Source organism: Eleginops maclovinus, chromosome 9 (assembly GCF_036324505.1).
Source record: "Eleginops maclovinus isolate JMC-PN-2008 ecotype Puerto Natales chromosome 9, JC_Emac_rtc_rv5, whole genome shotgun sequence".
In the NCBI taxonomy this organism is placed as follows: domain Eukaryota; kingdom Metazoa; phylum Chordata; class Actinopteri; order Perciformes; family Eleginopidae; genus Eleginops; species Eleginops maclovinus.
In genome coordinates this window covers 8,795,866-8,819,709 of record NC_086357.1, presented here as the reverse complement: position 1 = coordinate 8,819,709, position 23,844 = coordinate 8,795,866, and the positions used below count along the sequence as shown (strand labels likewise).

Genomic DNA, 23,844 nt, shown 5'->3' with positions numbered 1-23,844 from the left:
AACTAGTTAAAACCTCGTATTGTAGTAGAGATCTTCAGAATTGGTCGGGCAACCGCTCTGTCAACTCGTGGCCAGTGTTGGGCAAGTTAATTCCAAAATGTAATACAGAACATATGACTTATTACTGTCTTTTTAAAGTAATAAGGTACATTTCATTATTACTGTCTCCGATATGTAATGCGTTACACTACTTTTTGTTACTTTCACAAAAATAACTCATTAATTAAAGCTATCTATCTATCTGGCAGTTCATGCTGAAAATTAACAAAAGAGCTAGAAATTAAATTCATGCTGGATATTAATCTCATGCTCCGTTTAAGTGGGCTGAATAATATTCGATACCGGTAACATGACGTCACTGTTTGTCATTAATAACATGTTAGTGGAGCTTCTGCGCGGCCCTGTAACCTGCTGTATATGAACGAGTCTCTATTGCAAAGTTAGCTCACCTTGTCGTTGGTGTGTTAACGAGGATTTTGCTGACAAGCTTTCTAAAAGCCGGCGATTCCACAGAGGACAGAGCATATCTTCAACACTCTGCCACGAGTCTCTGAACTTCAAGCAGTATAGCAGACGGAGAGAAAGTTACCTTCTGTTGTTTCGGCCTGCGCGCACTCGTGTCTTTTTCTTTTCTTTTCTCCGAGCCTGCAGCTCTCAATCGCGAATCTGTTTCTGCAGCTCTCTAAACCAATAGTAAACAGGCTTACTGAGTTACTATTCTACCTGCACACTCATTTCTCTGGTGTCGGAATGTCTCGTGATGTTTGTGAATTCTTAAAAAAAACAAAACACCACATCATTTCGGATTAAAATGTGTTGTAACTGCGTTACTGAGAATTGTAACGGGTATTATATTGCCAAAATGTCAGAAGTAATGCGTGTTACTGCAAAACATTACTGTATCTCTGTTACTTTTGTAACGCGTTACACCCAACATTGCTCGTGGCTGCAGCACATGTCTTGTCAATTCTCTGGCCTTTAACTTCATAATAAGCCTTCAGTGTTTGCCATTAAAGTTCCAGCTCTCCCGTATGTCTCTCTGAGTTTCATTTCCATTGCTCCAGAAGTTTCCATCACAGTGCATCCACATATACTGTACTGTATGGGTTTAGCTTTATTTGAAGGGGTGTGCATAACCATACTTGACACCTCTCAGGACCATGAATGAGTCTTTATGAATGATGGTTTCTATTTTCATTACATTTCTTTTGGCCAACTATATAATATTTAGTTAGGGGTGATTAACAAATTACTCAAGGATTCATTCATGTTAATGACAGGGGTCAATTCATTGTGATGAGAGAGTTATGACAATGTTCTGTCGGCCTTATGCACATCCCTTCAAATACATTTTTACCATCTCTTTGGGCAGCAAGGTATTGAAAATAAATAAACAAAAATGTTGTGTGGACTGTGTGCAGGACTTCTTTCAGACTGGGCCTATGTAATATTTGAAATATTTAGGGAGGATACATACAGCCCTTCCAATTTGGACTCAACAAATTTCTGTTTAAAATGACATTGTCTCTCTGATATGCTTCTACAAACTGAGGAGGCAGGTTCCAGCAATGACTACGTTTATCTCATGTCTTCAGCCTCATTAGATTGTGTTTGTAGGACCAAACTTTATTAGTGTCTAATTTAAATGCGCTAAATTTCTCTCCAAGAACATCTCTTATCTGTGGAAAGAATCATCAGCTGATTTCAATCTGGTTTATAACTCTATAATTGAACGTTAAACAGCTTTAAGTTGTTATGGAATATCAAATAGAGCATTATGTCATATCCACAGCAGCTCATTTCCAAGAGTCTCATTTGTCCTGTTTAGCATCATACCTGTGAAGTCAAGTGAAATATAGTGAAGTGATACGGCAGCCAGGCAGTTCTCTCTCTCTCTGACCCTCTCTCCTGAAGTAAGTGACAGCTACAGATTTTTCGGACCATCCTTCCTGCCAGTTTGCCTTGACAGTCCCCCGTTGCCGTGGCAACAGAGGCAGTAAGGCTTGCAGTTGTGACTGATACGCTGCTTAGGTGTTTCCCAATCTGACACCCTCTCTCTCTGTCTGTCTCTCTTTCTGACTTTCTTTCAGGTGCTTAGAAATGATGAGAGCAGCTGATGTGTTTGTATCTGTCTGCGCTGCGGCGACACAGCACCCTGCCCTGTCGGCTCGTCACGCTCACTCAAATTTCTCCAAATTGAGGCTCTGACATCAAGGTTGTGCAGATGAAAGCTTCTGAGGTGAGTAAACCACACAAAAACATGCAAAGACACAAGGTGGTTGAGTGAAGGAGGGGGTAGACATTGTGATAACTCTTTGTGGTATAACGTTGTGTGTGGGCATGTGTCTAGTAGGTAAATCCTTAAATTGGTTAAAAAAAGAGATCTAAAAAAAAGTTGGAAAATGTCAGACCAAGTCTAGCAGCGGCCTCAAAATTCCAGCTTTTATTTGTCAGGCCTCCAGCTCTAATAATCCCAGCCAGGTGATTTTGTGTGTGTGTAAGTGTGTAGGACGGCAGCCAGTTGGCAGGGAGACATAGAGACAGATAAACGGGACCTTAGCAGACTGAGATCCTCAGCACATAAATAGGAGCCCTCCACCGGGGCGATCCACTGCTGCTGCAGTGTTGTTTGTATTCATGAATAAGCTTGCTTGCTGCCATTCATACAAACACAATTAGCTCTCTGGTTCTGGAGGACAGGCTTAGATGAACACAGAACCTAGCTCTCATGCATAAAACACTGATATCCCTACAGCTGCCAAAGGACCTCATGAACCGCATTGTCTACACAACTGCTGTGCATAGCTTAATAGCTTTGTTCTTACACGATCTTAGCATGTTTAACACCCAGAAAAGGTGTTAGGAAAGGAAAGGAAACCCACATGTAAAAAAACCTTTAAAGCTGTTCTTGACACCTCTTCACTGTTGCTTTAATGTATTTTTAAAGTGCACAACTACTGGCAGATTGTAAGTATACTTCCTTATGCACAAGATGAGAGAGGCACAAAAAGAGTGTCTAGGCTGTGTGGTAAAGTGTGTGTGTGTGTGTGTGTGTGTGTGTGTGTGTGTGTGTGTGTGTGTGTGTGTGTGTGTGTGTGTGTGTGTGTGTGTGTGTGTGTGTGTGTGTGTGTGTGTGTGTGTGTGTGTGTGTGTGTGTGTGTGGTATCTTTGGTTGCAGTGAATGTGTGGGAATGCTATTGAGAGATATTTTTAATTCTGTATGTCAGCTCCTCTCATCTCTCTCAGCAAGATATGTCGAAGGGAAGCTGAAGAACATTTCCAGTGCAACTATTATTTAAACACACACTCACACACTCGTGCAAAATACATGCACTTTCAAAACTCTTTCATATGGCACCAGTTGTGTTAAAAGAAGCCTGCCAGATTGTCGGCGCTTTTTATCAATTTCCCTCGGAGTGCCTGAGAGGGAATTGTACATGAACACTATTAAATATGAATATGATCCTGATTGGATGAAATTCCAGATGAATCCAAATGACTGATAAAGTCTTCTGCAAAAAAAACCCAACCTTGAATCTGATACCAATGGTGATGAAAAGGGCCCATGCTCACCGCTTATGAGAAGAAATAAACATCTTCTGGTGTTTGAAATAAAAAGGAAGCTTTTAATTCTCCCGACACCTCCGAGCCACAGTGACTTAATAATACTTTACCATACGGTAGAGAATGACTATAACGATTCCCTGTGGTGCGACATTCGTCAACCTAATGACTTCCATGCCTCTGCTTTTAGTGAATAAAGTCACTGTGGACTGCAAAGTGGGATTAAAGTCATGCCAGTGGAGTACACCGCAGGATTTCTCTCAGGGAAAAAGGTAAATGGATTTTGCTCACAATCTTACTGTCAGTGAATCTTGAGAACAAAAGCAATCTCGCTGGGTATATGTGGCTACCCCTTTAGCATGAAAGCTACTATTTGACTTGCCAGACATGACAGATCTACAAATATCTAAACTATTAAAATGATGTTCTCAAACCTCTGTTGACTAGTACATTATTAGAGTCACGGCTGATGAACATTTGGAATGGATCCCTTGGGCGAGTCACAGGAAGATTAAAATGATTCCACAAATGATTTGGTAGAAATGTGCGTCTGAAAAGGGAAATATGTCAGACAGCTAGGTGACAAATCAAACCTATAAACACATACACATTATGTATGTATTCATATTATAAAAGTATGAAAAGTGCCTTTTAGGTTAGATAGCTTCACTAAGGGCTTATTAAGTTTGGTAGTTCAAATTATGCTGCATACTATCACACATTATTATTTTAATGAAAGGGGCTTTTAGTACTTACATACTTAAAGTGCTTTTTATTGCCTAAACTCTAATACTTTTAGTTGGTACATTAGCATTTTTGTAGTGTAATATTGCAGCTTTTAGTAAAACATTTGAATACTTCTTCCACTTTTGATAACCACCATGTTGTGGCAGATATTAGCTACCACCTATATACTACAAATGAATTGGGAAAACTTTAGTCTGCTAGAATCCACCTAATTTAGTGTCTTCACAGCGGGTGTACCTTAAAATAGATGAAATGATTAGCAATATGCTACACCCGGTTTAACTCAAACAAGACACTGAAACTTTGAAGTTGATGTTGATCTAACATGATTTATGTTAAGTGATGCGTTTGTTCACAGCTGGTGAACTTCAGATACTGGTCAAATCAGATGCTGTATTTTCTTTAAAGTTACTTAACACAGTTGGGAAAAAGCCATGCTTGTTTGGAAAGCCTGTCTGTAAGCACCTTAAAGTAGAAGGTCTAAGTGCACAGATAGCGGTACAAAAAAACTAAATAAATCATTAATCAGGTGCAGATGTTTAGAAAACAGTCTGCTTGTTTTTTCTAATGATCACAATTGTTTGTCCTTACAATGGTGGCACCTGATTAGCAATATGGATCATTTTGGAGAAAATTGGCAAAACACATACTTCTACAGTTCAGTTGAGAGAGACAAATATCCCTTTTTATATGGAATCTCAATATTTTAGAACAGTACAACAGCACAATGTTTAAAAACAAAACTAACATAAATCCTAAATCAAGAGCATCATGAACACCAGACTATATGTTAAAAAAAACAGGTAAGCAGGCTGGTATGAATCAGGTGGAGATTCAAGCAAATTGAAATTCAAAGGATTGGACTGTCAAAAATTAGTATCACTATTGTTGTCCTATTTCTTTTGGTTCCCTTAAAAAATATGAAATTAAAAGGTCAATCATTTCAAAACTGTGTGGTGTTAACAGCTTTTCAATAAAGGTGTGAAATGGCACTTTAAACAATATTTCCAATTAATTACTATTCTATTTTAATGCCATTATTTACTCACCAAAACACTGCATTGCTTAACATCTGAAAAACATGGCGACATCGCTACATCAAAATCTGACAAGGAAAGAAACTGGATTGTTAGGACGATCAAGTGGATGAAACCCTCTTTATTGGTCAAATGCACACAGTGAAATCTGTCCTCTGTATTTAACCCATCCTAGGATTAACCCAGTACTAGTAGCAGTGGGCAGCTATTGTACAGCGCCCAGGGAGCAATGCGAGGGGGGGTGCTGCTCAAGGCACGCACCATGGCAGGGCCCAGGAGGTGAACTGGGACCTCTCCAAGTAGCAGTCCACATTCAAGTCTGTTCAGGGACTTGAACCGGCGACCCTACGATTCCCAGTCCAAGCCCCTACTGACTGAACCACTGCCAGACCCTGAAAAACACATGTTGTTCTTATTATGCAGCAGTACACAAATACACAAATAAAACAAACGAGGTATATTTAATAAGGTAAGAATCTTTCTACCTCGTAGAGAGTTTTTAAAATTGAAACAGCCAAAGCATTTTTCCTCACAAACTGTTAAGAGAAGTCTAGATCAATAGTTGAATTTTTCAGATGAGTGAGAAGGATATGGTGGATCAATGCTGGATCGCCGGACAGAGAAACGCTTGGTGACCACATTCTCGGGTCAACTTCCCAACTTGACACATCAAATATTCAGCAGCGGGTCGGTGACACTGACTGAAAGCTCAGGACAAAAAACACAAACCACCAGGTGCTGTGTGTGTGTGTGTTTCACACTTAAAACTCGAGCTATCTCCCTACAGATTATAGCTGCACTCGTTAAATATTAAAGCAGCAATTAATTATTGATCCCAATCAATGTTTGCAGATCAGAGCTCTCAGCTGGCATAGGAGGAGCTAATGAGTGGGGGCTGAAAAGACAGCAGCACTATACAGCAGCAAATAGCCTCCGGGGGGCTGAGGATTAACCGGTAGCTCGGAAGTTGCCGGCCAACATTTAATGTATTTCCTATATTCCTATTTCATTGGAATTAATCCAATTCACCCAATCCCAATCTGACAGAGTTTGCATTTATTTGTTTGTTCAAATCCTTTTCCCTGTAATCTTCTTCCAAATGATATAATCCAATTCAGGAATACTTTTACAAGCAAAAAACTGATCAAAATCCAGCCTCAAATAACAAACTTTCAAGTAAATGTGGTGGAGGGGCCTCTTTTTTTGTGGATGTGAAAAAATAAAGTGTTATTTTAAGATTAGGGAAAGATTGCTAAAGTCCCTATATCAAACAATCATTGCGAATCTGTAACACCACTCACACTCAAGTATCCACATGAAAGTAACCTCTAATCATATAAACCCAGGCTGGGTGAAACAGAAACAGATCATTTTGTTGATTGAACAGATGGAAAACGTACTACTCTACTGAACTCAACCTGAACAAAGCTAACAAAAGTCAGAAGCTTCACCTCTTAGTCACTGTTTCATTTCAAATCTAATGTGCTGGAAAACACCACAAAAAATGTCTCCTCATCCACCTGCTGTATTCCTCTGTCTGCTTTTCCTGAGCACATGCACAAACACATTGAGACACTCTCGGGTAGAGCAGCTGTGAGCCCCACATCTGATTATGTTATGACACCAGGCAGGAAACACAAGTGGAAGCGTGCCTCATCTGAGTGTAAAATACACAGAGGACGAGGCTGCTCCATCAAAGTAACTGACATAACTAGTTTACATCAGTGCTGCTTTACTGTGCACAGGGAACCAAATTCACAGATTAGCGCAGTGGAAACTTGCAATCTATAAATTGGTTTGTTTATGTAGTAGAATTGTTATTGCAGCCAGCTGGTTTGCCAGCCTTAGTTGTATCTGGGCGTCTCTGAACCCCGGGGGCTACAGCTGATGATTAGCATTTACATAATGAGCTAAATGTTAGCTGCTGCCTTAAACTGCTACTTCTCAGCTGTAGGGGGCAAGCTGACCTCAACATAAACAATCAGGACAGCTTGGGGATCAGGACAATGTTGAAGTTCAAAATATTTGAAATATGTATGAATTCTATTTTTAGTGAAGTCTTTTTAAAGAAGAAGTCTGGTGATATTCCGTTTTTCATCCAAGGTAACAAGAATTGATGCAGCAATGTTCATGAACATGAACACACAAACAATGTTTGTTTATTTATTATATTCAATCCCAGACACACTGTCCTGCTGCCACAAATACTATATACTATTTAGTTTGCTTAAAAATGGCCCTATCATGCTTTTTAGGGGTTTCTCTGTCCTGTAGTGTGTTATATAGGTTTTTGTGCATGTTACCCAAAGTAGAGGGAGTTCTCCCCCCACCCTCCCGACTGAAAAACTTCCATTTGACTCTAACATAGACACATCACTATGTAACACGTGCGCCTCTATTGGCTGACACTCAAACACATTGTACGTGAGATCTCTAAGCAGTTGACCAATCACAACAGAGCTGGCCAACTAACCAATCAGAGCAGACTGGGCTCTGGTTATAGACAGAGGGTGAAAACAGGTGCTGCAGCACAGGCAGTATGAGGAAAATAAAGAGCTTTTTGAATGTTAAAGCATGGAGACATGTCACAGTAGAGGCAGACCTGAAAATGAGCAGAATAGGGACGCTTTAATAAATTATTGAGTAGAAATATTTACTTTTAACACTCAATGGATTCAAAAGTTTTAGGATGAGAATCGCAGACAAGGTGGCGAAGTCAACACTTTTAGAGGGCAGATTGTTGGTTTTGGACTTTTGAAGGGATTTGTTGACAATAACAAACACATGGACTATCACCGACCTTGGCCAGGGTCACCCAGACCTAACTCTAAATTATTGCTATAGTGTCTGGTGTGTTGTGGACATTAAAACAATAATTTGCAGTGTCTGAATATTTCCTAGCTGGGACTAATTGCCAGGTAACCCATGGAGACTCCAGAAAGTCTCCAAGAAATAGTCCTACACTAAATAATTGGCACAAGCACGATATTACCAAAAAATAAAGGCTTTTGGCATCAACAATGTATTTACTGTACAGACAACTTCCAGCAAGAAAGGGCATCCATGTAAAACTATTCTTTAACAACCCAGATTCTCAGAAAGAAAGGAAACAGTACATCCCATGTCCTCCATTTCTTTTTGTGCTCTATACAACACACAAATTCTCCTCCTCGTCTTCGACTTCCTCTCTGTCGCAATCTGTCCTCTGAAAACACAGACAGCTTGCCTGTCCGCCTGGAATACACATTTGGATCTGCTTGTCACTTTACATCTCCATTGTCTTTGTGTCCCCTCTCTTCTCCCCACCTCTCCCCATGCTCATAATCTCTCTGTGTCCATCTTGACCCCTCTTATATGAGAGCACGCTCACAGATAGACATGTCCTGCTTTCAATTCTTCAGGCTGGGGACCAGGGGGATGACCGGCTCTAAATCTAAAGAGTGGGGGCTATAAAGGTAAACAGTGGCACGCAGAGCAGCTTAAGAGGCTATAAATAGAGCGATGGAGCAACAGAGGGAGCAAGCAAAGCGCGAGCGAGAAAGCGTTGCTTACGGAATAAAAATTGCTCCCGACAGTCAGGGATTAGTGCTTCCCTGGAGGATTTTCACTCCAAAGCCCAATCTGGGACGATTGGGAAGAGCACCAGCCTCAGTCATCTTAATTCAGTTAAACCCTGCCCAGCACGGACAACATAGATGCTTGTGTGCACGGAATTGTACTGAATTTGACATTTTATATACACACGCATGCCTAGTGGGTAGGAGCATAAGGTGAAGAAGAATGAGTGGGGGGTGTTTGAAGAAAAAATGGCAAAATGTAAAGCTGTGTGTTTTGTTTTGGTATAATTGAAAAACACAAACACACAAACACACCGACACCGACACCGACACCGACACCGACACACACCGACACACACCGACACACACACACACACACACACACACACACACACACACACACACACACACACACACACACACACACACACACACACACACACACACACACACCGTGAGCCTCATTACCAGCAGATTACTCAGCACCTGATCCTGCTAAGCTTGTTAAACAACACTGTTCTGCATCACACACACACACACACACACACACACACACACACACACACACACACACACACACACACACACACACACACACACACACACACACACACACACACACACACACACACACACACACACACACACACACACACACACACACAGACATACACACACAGAGTGAGGAGCTAAGAATAACTTTTGGCATACAGAACAAAACAGCGGAAAATATCCTTGACAGAAGAAATGGCTGGTGTCACTGATGGCACTGACAATGAATATGAAAGACACTACTTTCTGTCATTTTCTAATGTTATTTATAGATATTTGGTCACTGCGACACAAGAACATCAACACAACAGAGACTGTCAGATACACCGCCATGTTTAGCCCAGTAATGGCCGAACACAAGACATTGCTCATTCACAACTTGGTGTTGCAGTGTGAGCAGAAAATGATGCAGAAACAGGGACGTTTATATCACTTCTTTTGCCTATTACAACTTGTTGTTGGTCCTGTCAGGTGGAAGACTATACTCGATTTTATGTTGCCAAAAAAGCAACTTCTGATTTAATGGAAAGACATGAAGCCTTGCCGTAATATCACCTTATGAAGTTGTTTTTGCAGAATGTTTACATTTTCAGCAGAGATCCCCATCCCATTGTGTTTGTGTCCAACTGAGGAATATTTGTCCTAAAGTAATTCTCCTTTTAGCTCTAGTTTGGTCTCCACCAAAATACAGTATCTCTTGAACTTTCTCTGATTGGTTATGCTAACATTCTCACTTGTTTGTGGATACAGGAACAATGCTAACTCAACTCTTACATGGTGGTGCTCGTTAAACTAAATCATACTGTGCGCGTGCGCCTGAATTTCAGTCTGGGGTGAACTTCATTGTAGGGTTTTAAAGTGATGACATTGAGAAAATTAAGAAAGACATCAGGACATTTAGATAAGGATGTATAAGCAAGGAGAATTTCTGAAGAGAAAAAACATTTGTTGAAAGTATGGAAAATTATGAAAATAATGCATTTTTGTAAAGATATGATATTTAACAAATTAAGAATAAACAAATGTTTAAATAATGGTGGCATTTATAAAACGTACAGATATTTTGTCAGGTCCCACCCTCTTCAAAGTACCATTTGGTGGTAAAGATACAAGAAGACATACTCACTCATGCGCATGCTGTATATCCTACAAATTCATACTACAGATCCTCTGGTTGAAGTTGTTTCTTATCTATAGAACATAAAAAGTACACGTTTCCTTGATCAAAGTTAATTAACTTTCACAGTTTTTCACTGAATGAATTAAATATGATGTTCCAGTTTATGAAGAAGTTGGCAAAGATTCTCTATTGAATAAACGAGATGTTAGACACAAATTATTCTCACACACACACACACACACACACACACACACACACACACACACACACACACACACACACACACACACACACACACACACACACACACACACACACACACACACTTTTAAATATGACTCTATATATAGTAATTTCTACAACTTTTTCCACGATCCACTGTTTCTTTGCATCTTATTTTCTCACCTTTTAACAACCCTAACGGCTACAGAAATACAGTAAGTCAAACATGCGGCCTGAGGTGATAATTCTGAACAAATACTTTTAAATGTTTGTATAAAGTAAAGCTGACAAACTCCTGGGAAATCAGCTACACCCTCCAAGTCACAAGGACAAACACGGGCCCCTGTCCGTTAGAGGTCACATGTGGGCTTGTAGCTCATAAAGCTGGTGACGAGAGGGACTGCGGAGGCGGGGGAATGTTACCCTACTGACGTGGTCGCTGGTAACACTGTGACATTGACGGACATATTGACCGTAACCTCGCTCTGGCCTTGGCTGACGAGGACGTCGTAATTCTTCTCTTCATTACAACCGTTGTAGGTTCACACCTGCGGCTGACTGATGGACAGAGGGGGAAAACGTATAGCTTCACTTATACCTAACCATGTGACACATTTTTTTAAATTAATATAGCATTTTTTAAATTGATTGTCGTGGCGTAATTATTCGTTTATAGAAATATTGGACAATCCTGGAAGAAAAAGGGTGCAGACAGTCTGGGTTTTCTTTACACTTTTCAAATCTTGGTGGCCTCAAGGCGGCATAGTTTGTGCACGTGTTGTTTTTTTTCCTCTTACTAGAAGTGACTAAGTTCAAACGCAGGTCAGGGAAAGGCCTGAAGAAAGGGAAGGAATACCAAAATGAAAAACAATATATTAAATTATATTAAAAAGTCCTGCATTGGAAGGAAGTGATTCTTCATCGGACCGTATGCTGCCCTGTTAAGTGTGAATTGAAGTCCAACAATAATAATTATCAACCTGTTCGAGGTTGGCTAGTATTGGGGACGAACTCTCCTTACTTCTGGCCGTTGAAATGATACATCCGTGGTTATGTCCACTGAATTTAGCAGGAGTCATCAAACCTTGGAAATGCATTTTTGCACATCCAGGTTCTCTTGTTTCAAAGATTGTAGTTTAAATATCTTTTTGGTTGGAGTCCTGAAAACAATTTATAGAAAAATACAAGCGTAAGAGATTCCAACACTCTGTAAATCAAGTAGATAAACATCAGTAGCTACTCCTCTTTGAAATTTAGAAGCTTAAGTGTCTTAAAATAGACAGTCACTGATAATTGGCTGTATGAGACTACAGACACCATCCGAGACATTACATCTAATCAGACTTAACACGATGAAACCTGTCCACTCTGCGGCAAGTATATTTACTGCTTATTTGGGGTTAATTTGTTAAGTTAAATGAGCTCAATTCTACTACTTTAATTACTGTACAGTAAATGTAATGCTACAGCTAGCTTATTTTAGCATTTAGACTGAAAGCAGTGGGGAAACTGTCCCCTAGCTTTTCACAAAGGATAAAAAACCTGGCTTCCAACTCCTATAAAGCTCACAAATGAACACATTAAACCTTGTTTGCATACATTTCGAAAATAAAATAAGCGCAAAGACTACATTTTACCGGAGTTTATTCATGAAAAATTGCTTTTAAATAATCATTCTCCCAAATTAGCCAAATATGCGAATACAGTACAGTACAGTTTTCGAGGACAATAGGGGTGGTATATTTACAGATAAAGTGTTTGTATTTTCAGACTCATTACATTCTGACCTACATTTTCCTTACATTGCTTTTCTTTTCCACCTTATTTTTCTCTTGGTCTCTCACTGACAGGCCTAGCTGGCAGTACGACTCAGATTGGTGTGAAATCTCCGCCTAACAGGCGGGAAATTGGCTCTGTTATTTTTGGAGCAGAGTCATGGGGGACCGTCGGACCATCATCCTCTCTCTAATGAGCAGGTGATGGAGGCGTAGCTGTGGAGGGAGAGGGGGAGAGATTCACAGCATCTCAAACACACATGGCAGATGAGAGCGAAAAAGAGGCTGAGAGAAAGCAGAAGAAAGAGAAAGAAAGGAATGAGATATATGTGATGAGATTAGGTGTTACGCTAACATGAAAATCAACATCAGATTAGCCCAATATTAATTAGCTCTCGTGACATCCGTCGCTCCTGCAAATGAGCCCTCACAGAGCTAACCTGTGCACAGTGTGTGTTTCAATAAGTGCTGAGATGATTGAAGCCTGTTGGGTGTTGCTGAGGAGGAAGGAGCAGATTCCATCTTTAGCATGTCGCATATAACGAGGAACATATAGATAGAGCAATGGTTCCTACGCTTTTTTCTATAAAAAAGGGCTACCCCTTATGGACATCCCCTGTTACATCTCCAAATGGATATTAAAGACTATTAAAAAGTCTTGGTAAGAAATTTTAAAAAGAAAACAATATTTGAAAATGAATCTATGCCATTTTTCATATGGCTTATAAAAATGCTACTTACTAAAATACAATATCCAAATTATACATTGGTCTTGGCAAATTTAAAACAAACCCATACTCAACAGAGGGTGATTTCACAATACCACTGGAATAACGGGCCTGTCCCTCCTGGGGACAATTCAGCTGGAGGAATGTGACTGCATTTGTCTTTACTGCTGCTCAAAAGACTAACTACTCTAATCACACTGCCTGCTGGAGTTCTTGTAGGAGCGTAGTGGCAAACCACTTTCCCATTTTCTGGAATTGTCCCTCCGTGGCTTCATGTAGGTCGACAGTAGCCTTAAGGCAGATTTTAAAACGAAAATTCATTTTAATTTCAAAATGAAGTACCTTGGTGATCTAGAAGGGCGAGATAAATACTTTTAGATTATTTGAAGATAAGTTAAACTTTTGTTCAAGTCTGTAATAAAACAATACTCGCATGCAGATCCGTAGTAAACGACAAAATAAGTGGAACGTTCAAGCCCCTCTGGAGGGATCAGCACGTTTATGACCACTATTGGCAGGATTGAATCCATTACGAATCACTGGGGAAAAATGTGTTGAATAAATGAACCTCAATTTGATAACGAAAAAAAAATCTAATACATTTTGAATTAGATCACTGGCCGATACACAAATTGCAACACCAATTTGTGGATAATTTATATTGTTTTAAATTAGCTTAGCATCTCAACAATCTTTCGATATAGCCCCTGGTAGTCAGCTCCAGAACCACTGGTTGGGAATCACTGCAATAAATTAAAAGTCCCATAATGCACCATCCCATCTTCAGTTAGCAGAACAACGCCTACAACAGAGAACATAAAGAGGAATTAACATTAATAAACACTCCTACACTACTGCCATCACCAGCACACTGCAGTGTTAAACTCTGATCCTTTGTGATTCAGACATGCATATTCAGAGGAAGCTCTGCGGAGACACCATTCAGTTTTCAAGACTGCATATTTATTCATTTCATATGCATATGCAGTTTAAAATCACCTCCAAACCTCAATATACATGTGACAAATCCTTCGTCTCCTCATGACTCAGGGAGTGCACAGTCACTGGTTTCCCTGGTTTTAATGGAGCTTACTGACGCCCACTGGAAGGCATCATACAGTTTTCACCACGGTCCATAAATTCAGACAACACTGATATAATATACACACACAAACACACACACATCACATATCTGGCAGAGCCCACAGATCCTTCAGAGCTGTAGGTGTACTGGCTTTCAAAGCAGAAGCTAAACACTGCCCCCTACAGTCTGATGTGCAGTAGTCATTCCATGTAAAAGGATTGATAAAGTTGGCGTGTTCATATTTAATCCATATATTTAGCTATTTATCAATGTGACTGTCTTTTTAACATTTCCTTTTATAAACAGCACAGTTCATCATTTTGCTACGAGTCAGGTTTCACAATTGTAACTCTTCATCCAAAATTCTGCAAATCCAAAGTCAGCACAAAGCACTGGTGTGATTTAGCGTGTTAGCATTAATTGCTACATTGTTGAAATTCAATGTTGGAAAAAATGTCCTCCATCAGTTTGAAAGTACCAATGAAATCTTTAAAAAAAAGTAAAAGTCCTGCCTTCAATTATACCAAAAATGATAAATTCTACTTAAAATACCAAAAGTAGTCATTATGCAATATGGCCCATTTTGGAACATAGATCTTAAATAATTGTATTATAAACATTAACGATTTAATGTGTTTATCACTTTAATGTTGAACTTGATTAAGGTGGGGTTTATGTGAATATACTGCTGGGTAGCTTACCTTATAATAATTCATCATAATGTATAAGTTGATTTATATGTTATTTGAAAAAAAACAGAATCTGCAAAGTAATTAGTATTTAAATCAATAAAATGCATGTAGTGGATTAAAAGCATTTCCCACAAAAAGTAGTGAAGTAAAAGCACGAAGTAGCTTAATGTGACTTTAAAACTTTACTAAAGTACAGTACTTGGGTAAATGTACTGCTGTATTGCTGTTATTTTTCCTGAACCCTGTCTCCTCACATTATATTATTATTTTTGGTACCAATAAAGTCCTCCAGTGTTACACAGTGTAGTCTTTGTGCAGCTGATGTCCAGGACTCATTTTTGTTCAGTCTCGTGGCGTTCCAGAGCAGGGGGTAAGGTTGTCCCACAGGGGCCGTGGAAATGGAACCTTACACAAACAGAGAACAAGAAACTTGCTGTGAATTCAATCAGTGATTACTAATGATGTGTGTGTCTGAATTTGTGACAGCAAATGAAACACACTTGAAGCGCATTGTGGCCGGCGTGTTCTCCATGTTGAATTCGGCCACATGGACTCCTCTGGCTGCCACCTGAGGAGCAAACATGGCTGCTGGATACACAACGGATGATGTGCCAACCTGCAGGGGGAGATTTTATTGAAAATATATTTTAAAAAGTGAATAATTCTTATTGTATATATTCATATTTTCTGACATTTGCGCGTTTCTCTGTCATTTGCAAATTTCACCTGCTTTGTTTAATAAAAGTGTACAGCTTTTATCATTTTCAAAAGGGATATATTGCTTTATTATTTTTTCAAATAATAAAGCAATAATGTTAGACATAAATTCTCGGAACAACTAGTCATGTTTTTAAACTATTTTTATGACATATATAAAACATTTATAAAAGTTAGATTAAAGTGGCAAGTACATTAGTTAATTTGGCAGTGGTATTGATGAACAATAGTTTTACACACACACACACACACACACACACACACACACACACACACACACACACACACACACACACACCACGAGGCAGAGGTCACAGCTGTCCAACACTTCCTCTGCACGGGAGAGGATGTCTGAGTCCAGAGTCTCTCCAAACCAAACCACAGCTGGTCTCAGGAGACCGTGACAGCCTTTCTGCTCACACCTGAAACACACACACACTTTGTCAAGACAAATAACCTCATTTGAAAAGAGTGCAGCTTGAGAACAAAAAAATCATGTGTGTCTCTTACCTGGGCAGCTGTTGAACAGGGATCTGGGCGTCCTCTGTGTCGGGGTCTGGAGCTCTGAGGATGCAGATTGTTAGTTTAAAAAAAAAAAGGGTGATTACACCAAAATACAACTTAAACTCTGCCTTTCAAAGCATGTTTCTTATTCTTATTATGAGAACATTGCTAGTACTATGGCTGTCTTTTTAAAATGTTTTGCCTTAGATATTGACACAATAACAACAAGAATATCGGATGAAAGACAGAGAAACAGAGAAAAATGAAGATTGTCTGAAGATGAACATATTATCACTTAAATTATTATGAATTTAATTAACTTATTCGTATTCATCGCTTCAAAGCAGGCACACCTTACCTACCGTATACGATTTAAAATGTACATACCAGTTTTAACATGATCTGTTATGATAATTATGTTGAACTCTAGCCCAGGACTTGCGTCATTGTATCCACGAAAGGGACTAAATTGATTTGTAGAACATTTCAGCTTTTAAAAAACATCCATTTTAAATGTCAGATAAGTGACAAGTGACATTTCATTGCGTTCACTGATTTCCCTTTTCACCGCCTCATCAGGTGTTATTTAGCTGCTGACATCTGCCAGGCTGAAATGGGACTTTTTTTTTTCTCTGGCATTTAGTGCTCAAATGATTATGATCAATATCTCTTCGGACACATTTTTCATATTGTTGAGGAAAACAGTCCAATGATCCAAACAACCCCAGATAAAGCCTCTTACCCTTTGCCCTTCAGAGCGGCACAGATGGGGCTATGGTAATTGGTGGCTTCATGACTGCAGCTCATACAGCGTGTTTTAAACAGGCTTCCTGGATTAACAACACAAGAGACAACAGAACAGCGCGCAGACAAATTGTCAATGGATTACTTAAAAGACAGAAAATTACTCAACACATTTTTTAAATTAATTGATTTTTGTAATATGTCAACTACAAATGCCGCATATTAGGGAGTCCAGCTTCTCCAGTCCACTGAACCTAAAACCCTAGACTTTTTTTGTAATGTGTTGTTATTTTATGGACTCGTAAACATTAATTACCGTTTGAAAATAATAAGTGGATCAACCATTATTGGAGAAAAATCAAGTGAAAAGATGGAAGGACAAATAATAAAAAAATATATTCACTTAGTTAATTACCCAATAAAATGTCAGATTAGACTGAAAAGTGACCATTTCCCAACATTGGAGGGGCTCAAATGTTCTGTTTGGTAACTTATAGCTAAAACCAGTTAATGTTTGCCCTTTGAAATGTTTTAAGTACAAATACATATGAATTTTTAATTATGCAGTAGAATAGTTAGTATAGATTACTGAATCCATGCTGGCATTAGGTGTCTTGAGGGTGTTCTACTTGCCGTGAAGTTCCAGGATGTTTTTGGATCCGGCATGGCGGTGGAGCTCGTCAATATTTTGAGTAATTACTGTCACGTTGCGCCCCTGTTTGCTAAGTCGCTCTTCACACTCTGCAATGGCCAGGTGGGCGGGATTGGGATCTTTTGTTAGCATGACCTCACGGCGGTAATGGTAAAACTCCCAAACACGGGAGGGGTTCCTAGAGAAGGCCTCTGGAGTGGCAAGTTGCTAAAACATGAGAATAAAGTGAATGTGAATAAAGGTTTGATAGTACTGACAAAAAGTATCTGCTGATCAATTATTCCCTGGGAAAAAAACATTACCACCAAAAGAACTTCACATTGTTTTTGCTTGTTAAAAATTAAGGCTAAATAATGGAAAGTCAATGTTGTGTTTTAAGATTATTGACGACTCTGACAATGGCACAAACAAACTTTTTCTATATTGCAGTTTTTCGCCAATTCAATACAAAGTCATGATGTAGGATACCAAGTTTCATATCTTTAGATGGGCTGTAAGCTTCACAACAGATAAAAACATAAGGGGCTAGTTGGTCACATATATGATTAACAGATAAAAGATGTTCTCATGTCTCCTGCCCTAGCAATAGTGGACTCAGAAAACATAAAAACTGATGGAGGAAATGTATGTTCAATTGCAAGGGAATATGTACACTTAAAACTAATGCATTCTAATACAACAGTCCTGCATTGAATAGTTTTCAGTTTTGGTTGAAAAAGAGATGCTGAACATTATGATATTTCTGTAAGCTGCACTTGTGTTGCTGACATAATGATTTGCATTATGACGTTAGGTGTGTCATCCAAGTTTATATCAATATGGAAGGCTAAATAGCAGAAACACCTCTATGATTTACTAGTGTACTTGAATACCTGTGCTTCCCATTTTCTCCAGTAGCCTCCTGCTCCTCTGAAGGTGGGGACTCCACTCTCTGCACTCACCCCTGCTCCGGTGATGATAGCTATATTTTTTGCCGTGGAGAAAGTCTTCCTGAAAGCTGCCAGGTCTGCACAAAACAAGCACAGAAACTTAACTCAATGCATAACAAACTAAACTATGGTTACATGGATTTGTGGATGATTAAAACATAAATAACTCATCAGGATGAGAATGTTACAAAAGCTGTGAAAAAATAAACACTACCTGAACTAGGTCTCGCCATGATTTGCCAGCCCCTCTGTATTTTCAGGTGTCCATGCAGGGGAGGGTTTAATAAACCTCTGCAGGTGAGCTGGAGCACAATCATTCGGTTTGGCTTCTAAGAAAGAACAATATGACACTATTCACAATAGAAATTGTGCCTAATATGTTATCAAAATTAAAATGTTTGCATAAAACGCTTTAAACTTCAAATCCTTTCAAACTTAATCAAACTTTAACAAAATGAGCAATGAGTTTTATATCAGATATGTCAATTCCGGCTGCCATCTTTATTTGGATGAACACAAGAAAACAATATATTTTTGTTTTTCGCTGCTTTTCCAACAGAGGATGTTTCGATGAAGCTTCAAATGCATTTAAAATTCATGTATGTTTCATCAAATGGCCACATGGAGGGTTTCTTCAGAATTTGACTAGTTTATATCTCTCACTAAAACATCTGCTTGTGTCTGTCTCAAATGTAAAAACGACCAGTGACTAGCTCACAGCGACTTCATGTGATCAATAAGGAAAATATGACGTTTATAAGGCTAAAAGGTTATCTGAGTTAACATGAAGAAGCACACTGCTAGCCGGCTACTTCATTGTATTTATGACAGTGAATGTAATACATTTCGCAATACAATACTATACGAAAGCTGTCATGCACAATAAGCAGGGACCTTCCTGAGTCTGTTAGCTGGCATTAAATTATGCTAGCTAAGCTAACAGCCTGTCAACATGTAGAATGGAAGTTAACAGGCTAACAGGCTAGCAGTTGTATCCAAAGAAACAGCCACGGCTTCCCAACCGTGTCAATAGGCTGTGAAGATTTAAATGGCGTGCACATGTTTTATATTTCCCTGAACGAGTTGAGCAACAACCTGTTAGATGAGTAGGTTGCTAACTAACTAGCTACCTGAAGCCAGGACCGTCAGCTGGAGGAAGCAGGAACTGTTTGCTCTGCAGTTTGCTCTGCATCTGAACTTAGTGGATTGGTTTGGCTGTTAGGAAATGAACCTATGAAGAGGGACAGCGAGTTAAATAACAACCCACGGAAACAGGATATGACCAGCAGAGGGAGCATTTGTACCACAGTAGTATTTCACTGCATGTCTTATTTATGTTGTGAAGGGATCATACACAAAAAGTAAAGTCAGTGCAAAAAGTAAAAACACAGGCCCATTGTTTATTTATTATATTTGTGTTTGATTATTACTTTGATATTGCAGCTGGTAAGGTTTGGGCTATATATTTTTGCACAAGTGATCATTTTTTATACATTTATCTGAATATCTTTTTATTTTTATGAATCAGTTTATTATTCTGTCAAATAACAATGACACAACGCTAAGACAAGTTCCCAGACTCAAAATTGACATAAAATTGCACATTTGTTTAATAAACCTTCTAAAACCTAAAGGTATTATGGTTGCAATGATATAAAACAGAGACAATAAACGCATCCTAATATTCAAGAAACGGAAATAGCTTTGCATCATAATTGCCATTTTAATCAAACATTGATATTCATTACATTTCTGTCATTTACTTGTGTTCATTAATTGTACATTAACTTAATTTTTCCTATGACACACAGAAAAGTTTAATTTGTTTATAAAAATAGAATCAGAACACCTTATTTATCCTGGGAAATTGGGGTTTGTGTCAGTTGCTCCATTTTAGAATGAAAAGAATAAGAATACGAATATTTATACATGAAGTTGAAGAAAGAATGTTCAAAAGGAAATCTCATCAATCGAATTAGATATAAACATAAAAAGTAAATGTAAAAATATAAAAATATAAAATCATAAATTACATTTTAAAATGTGGTAAAAGTGGGATTTTTTTTAATGGGACAATGTGTTCTGATTTGGAACTTGATCAGCATGTCCAGAACCAGAGGACAATAAATAAGAAAGATGCTCATCCATCCTACCACCTCTCTCTCCCCTTCTCCCCTCCCTCCTCAGCCATACAACGGCGCGCCCCCCTCCCACACCGTCTACCCGGGCGGGTGCACGAGTAGCTGCTGCTGCGGCGCCGTCTCTCTCGCAGTCCCGCCGGTCGCAAGTGGAAGTTGCCCGGCTGGCCGAACATGGCGGCGGCCCCGGAGGAGGAGGTAGACCGCAGACCGATCCGGAGGGTCCGTTCCAAGAGTGACACGCCTTACATTAACGAGGCGAGGATCTCTCTGCACCTGGAGACAGGTAGGCAGCCACGGATGCTGTTCTCTTCTTGTCTGGGTGTGTTAGCAGGGGGGGCTAAGGTAGGGACTTGGTGTGAGAAATTGCTTCATCGAGTATAGTGACAGTTCCCACGCCGCAGAAGCAGCAGCATGACTTTGGGCTTTCATTGTGCAGCTCTGACCGTATACCCATGGTGCCTAGCTACACCTGGTTTGATGGTAACCTCACAGTGACTCACGCACCGGGAGATAAGCCGTGAAGAATTTTCCTCCAAGGCTGGCTATTATTTTGCATGTGTGTTAGGTATGGGAAAGCTAATTAACCCTTTATTGGACTATTGATGGCTATTGCTCCATCCAGACTCCGCCTTGATCGTCGGCTGCAGTAAAATGCATGCAAACTTGGCCGCCTCTGGCTACTCATTTAAAATGCAGTTGTTGATGGTATTGCATTTTGGAGAAGGGTTAGGAATGGCATGCGAAATATTTGCCGAATGTGGTGGCCTTATACAATCCTAGTTTGTGTGCACAAAAACACGGGCAGATAAGTTATTGTTTCCTTTGTTGCCATGGTCACAATGGGTACGCTGTCACGAAGCCTTGATAAGCGGAATGGATTTAGGGCTAGATCTATTCATTTTATTGTTTTCCTGTTTTATGTTATAACAAGATGATCCTGCTTTGACAATCCCTCCTGGTCCCTGAGGGAGGTTTCTTTAATATCGCATCAGTGCGGAGCTGTCCACTGCCCTTCGGTGCTGAAAATGCCACCGAGCAGAACACGCGCACAGAGCCCGGAGGATCTGCATGGAATCGGCATTCCTCTATTGCTGATCATCCACGTTACATATATGAGAGATGTTTCTCTTCTTTTAATGAGCTACTGCATTTGGATTATGGTCGACCCTCCCCCAGAATTGGCCGATGTGACAAATCCCAGTCACATGGTGTATGTAGCCTGGCAGGCTAGGCTAGACTTAGGTCTAAATTTCCTTTATCCGACTGATGCCAACTGTAGAGAATTACCCTTCCTGGCTATTCTTCGCCTTTACTTAAAATCCCACAAACGTAAAAAAAAATGTAACATCTACTCTGTGTTTAGCACTATACTCAAATGCATAGGTTAATGTGTAAGATGAACTAATTTTATTTAGAGCTACTCTTGTTTTTGCCTGCACATTTGAGAAATGTATGTGGAAAAATCAGCCTAACATAGATGCTAATGAGCTCAGAAATTACTCACATGCTTCCTCCTTTCTTTTTTTTTTGCCGGTTTAGACCTTTATGACTCATGGTACAGACCCACCTACTTATAATCTCTCTCAGCTGCCCTCTCCTTGGCCTTCAATACTCTCCCTCTCCATTTTGTTCTTTAAATGCAACACCTTCTCTTAGCAGGGTATCAGAGCCTCCCCAGTTTGAGTAACATTATTCTTTCTTGGAGCTTTGTGTCAGGCATGGCTTGAATCGGCAGGAGGTGGTGGTGTTGGTGGTGGTGGTAGGGGGGACTCTGCTATGTCTTGCTCACAGTGCTGCTCCTGGCTACTAGCTGAAAAACAGAGTCAGGCTGCAGCTGCTCAAGGCTGATGTGGCATCATGCAGAGTGCAGTGGGCACTGCCAGCTTTGCTAAGAGAGGGATATTTGTCGTCAAATCTTCTATTTCCTTGCTTTTTCCTCCCCCCAGAAACATTTATTTTGGTGTAATCTTGCATTTTTTCTTCAGCCATCTGCCCGCCCACTCCCTTGATTCCCCTTGACTTCATATGTGTGTGTTTGTCTGCTGTTGTTTTGCATAAATCCAGCCCACACTTTTCTTAGACGCGTGTCACCATTTATATGTGACAAATATCAATGCCATCTTCAGTGTGCATGTGTGTGTGCTGGTGTTAATATGCATGCTTGCCTGGTGTACGTGTGTGTGGGAGGCTGTTTGCATATGAGTCTTGGATTTAGTAAACAAGACTTTATCACCCAGGCTTTTGGCAGCTCTCTTGAGCTCGACCTTCCTCAGCCACATTCAGTGCTGAACTAATTTGCCATGAATGAACAATTATCACTCTTCTACTTGCTCTTGTTGGACATTAAGCCTTAATTGACCTGATTTATTTGTATTACAAATAGTCAGGTGAGAATAATTGGACATTTATTGGCAAGAACTTGCATTTGTTACCCTCCTAAACCCAAATGTTGTCTTCCCATTTTCCCTTAAGTGGCTATGAAGGTAACAACAGAATCACACTTATAATGTATCTTCTTGTACCATTATTTCATATGATCTATATTTAGATTTTTTAACTTAAAAATACCACGTTCATTCTCTGTTTTCTACCTACAGTCAATATTAATTCATTTTAACCCCAACCTCAATTCTCCCTTAGCCTTACCAAAAATAATTTCACAAAAAACCATGCACATGTAGGTTTGGCAACTGATCCTAACCAGACTCACATCACAGTGATATCAATCATTTTTAAAGCAGTCCTTAATAGGGATTTTAGATGCAGAATGGGGTGGCTGATCAGAAAACACTCATTTTGGGATCCACTGTCAAACAAACAAATTAGTTGTTAATTTTGGTAGAGATTGAAAAGCTGCATCAATCTATTTGCATACACTAGGAGAAAGATGAATGATTAATTTGCTGGCAAACATTTGCCTTCTGCACACACAATTTGAGTCTGATTTTCACTTTCCTTCTCGCTCTGTCCTCCAAAGCCTGTCTCTTTAGCTACTAGACATTCCACTCTTTCCCCAAGAGAGTTTCTAATTTTGTTTGTCCACTGTTTTGGGCAGGACAGGCAGAGTAGTCAGAGTCAG

General features: G+C 39.6%; 2 protein-coding genes across 2 annotated transcripts in view; one reads left to right on the top strand and one right to left on the bottom strand.

The window, feature by feature from the left end:
* Positions 1-14,243: 14,243 nt before the first annotated feature.
* Positions 14,244-19,885, bottom strand: LOC134870051 (NAD-dependent protein deacylase sirtuin-5A, mitochondrial-like). The gene is made up of 9 exons (XM_063892051.1): positions 19,755-19,885; positions 18,839-18,953; positions 18,568-18,701; positions 17,673-17,902; positions 17,042-17,125; positions 16,306-16,359; positions 16,094-16,217; positions 15,579-15,694; positions 14,244-15,483 (listed from the first exon to the last, which is right to left on the bottom strand). Exons 2-9 carry the CDS (start codon positions 18,939-18,941, stop codon positions 15,411-15,413), a joined length of 918 nt encoding a protein of 305 aa, XP_063748121.1. The 5' UTR covers positions 18,942-18,953; positions 19,755-19,885; the 3' UTR covers positions 14,244-15,410.
* Positions 19,886-20,888: 1,003 nt separating this feature from the next.
* phactr1 (phosphatase and actin regulator 1) overlaps positions 20,889-23,844 on the top strand; it is a 33,972-nt gene continuing 31,016 nt past the window's right edge. The window contains exon 1 of the mRNA XM_063891645.1: positions 20,889-21,048. Coding sequence (XP_063747715.1) covers positions 20,937-21,048 — 112 coding nt within the window. The 5' untranslated portion in view covers positions 20,889-20,936. The remainder of the gene's footprint in view (positions 21,049-23,844) is intronic.

Excerpts from the sequence above, each read along its gene's own strand:
- LOC134870051 (XM_063892051.1), bottom strand. The coding sequence starts at position 18,941 with ATGATTGTGCTCCAGCTCACCTGCAGAGGTTTATTAAACCCTCCCCTG. Across the intron at positions 17,903-18,567 it reads GGAGAAAATGGGAAGCACAG|CAACTTGCCACTCCAGAGGC; the intron begins GTATTCAAGTAC and ends CTCATGTTTTAG. Across the intron at positions 16,360-17,041 it reads GCCGCTCTGAAGGGCAAAGG|AGCTCCAGACCCCGACACAG; the intron begins GTAAGAGGCTTT and ends CTGCATCCTCAG.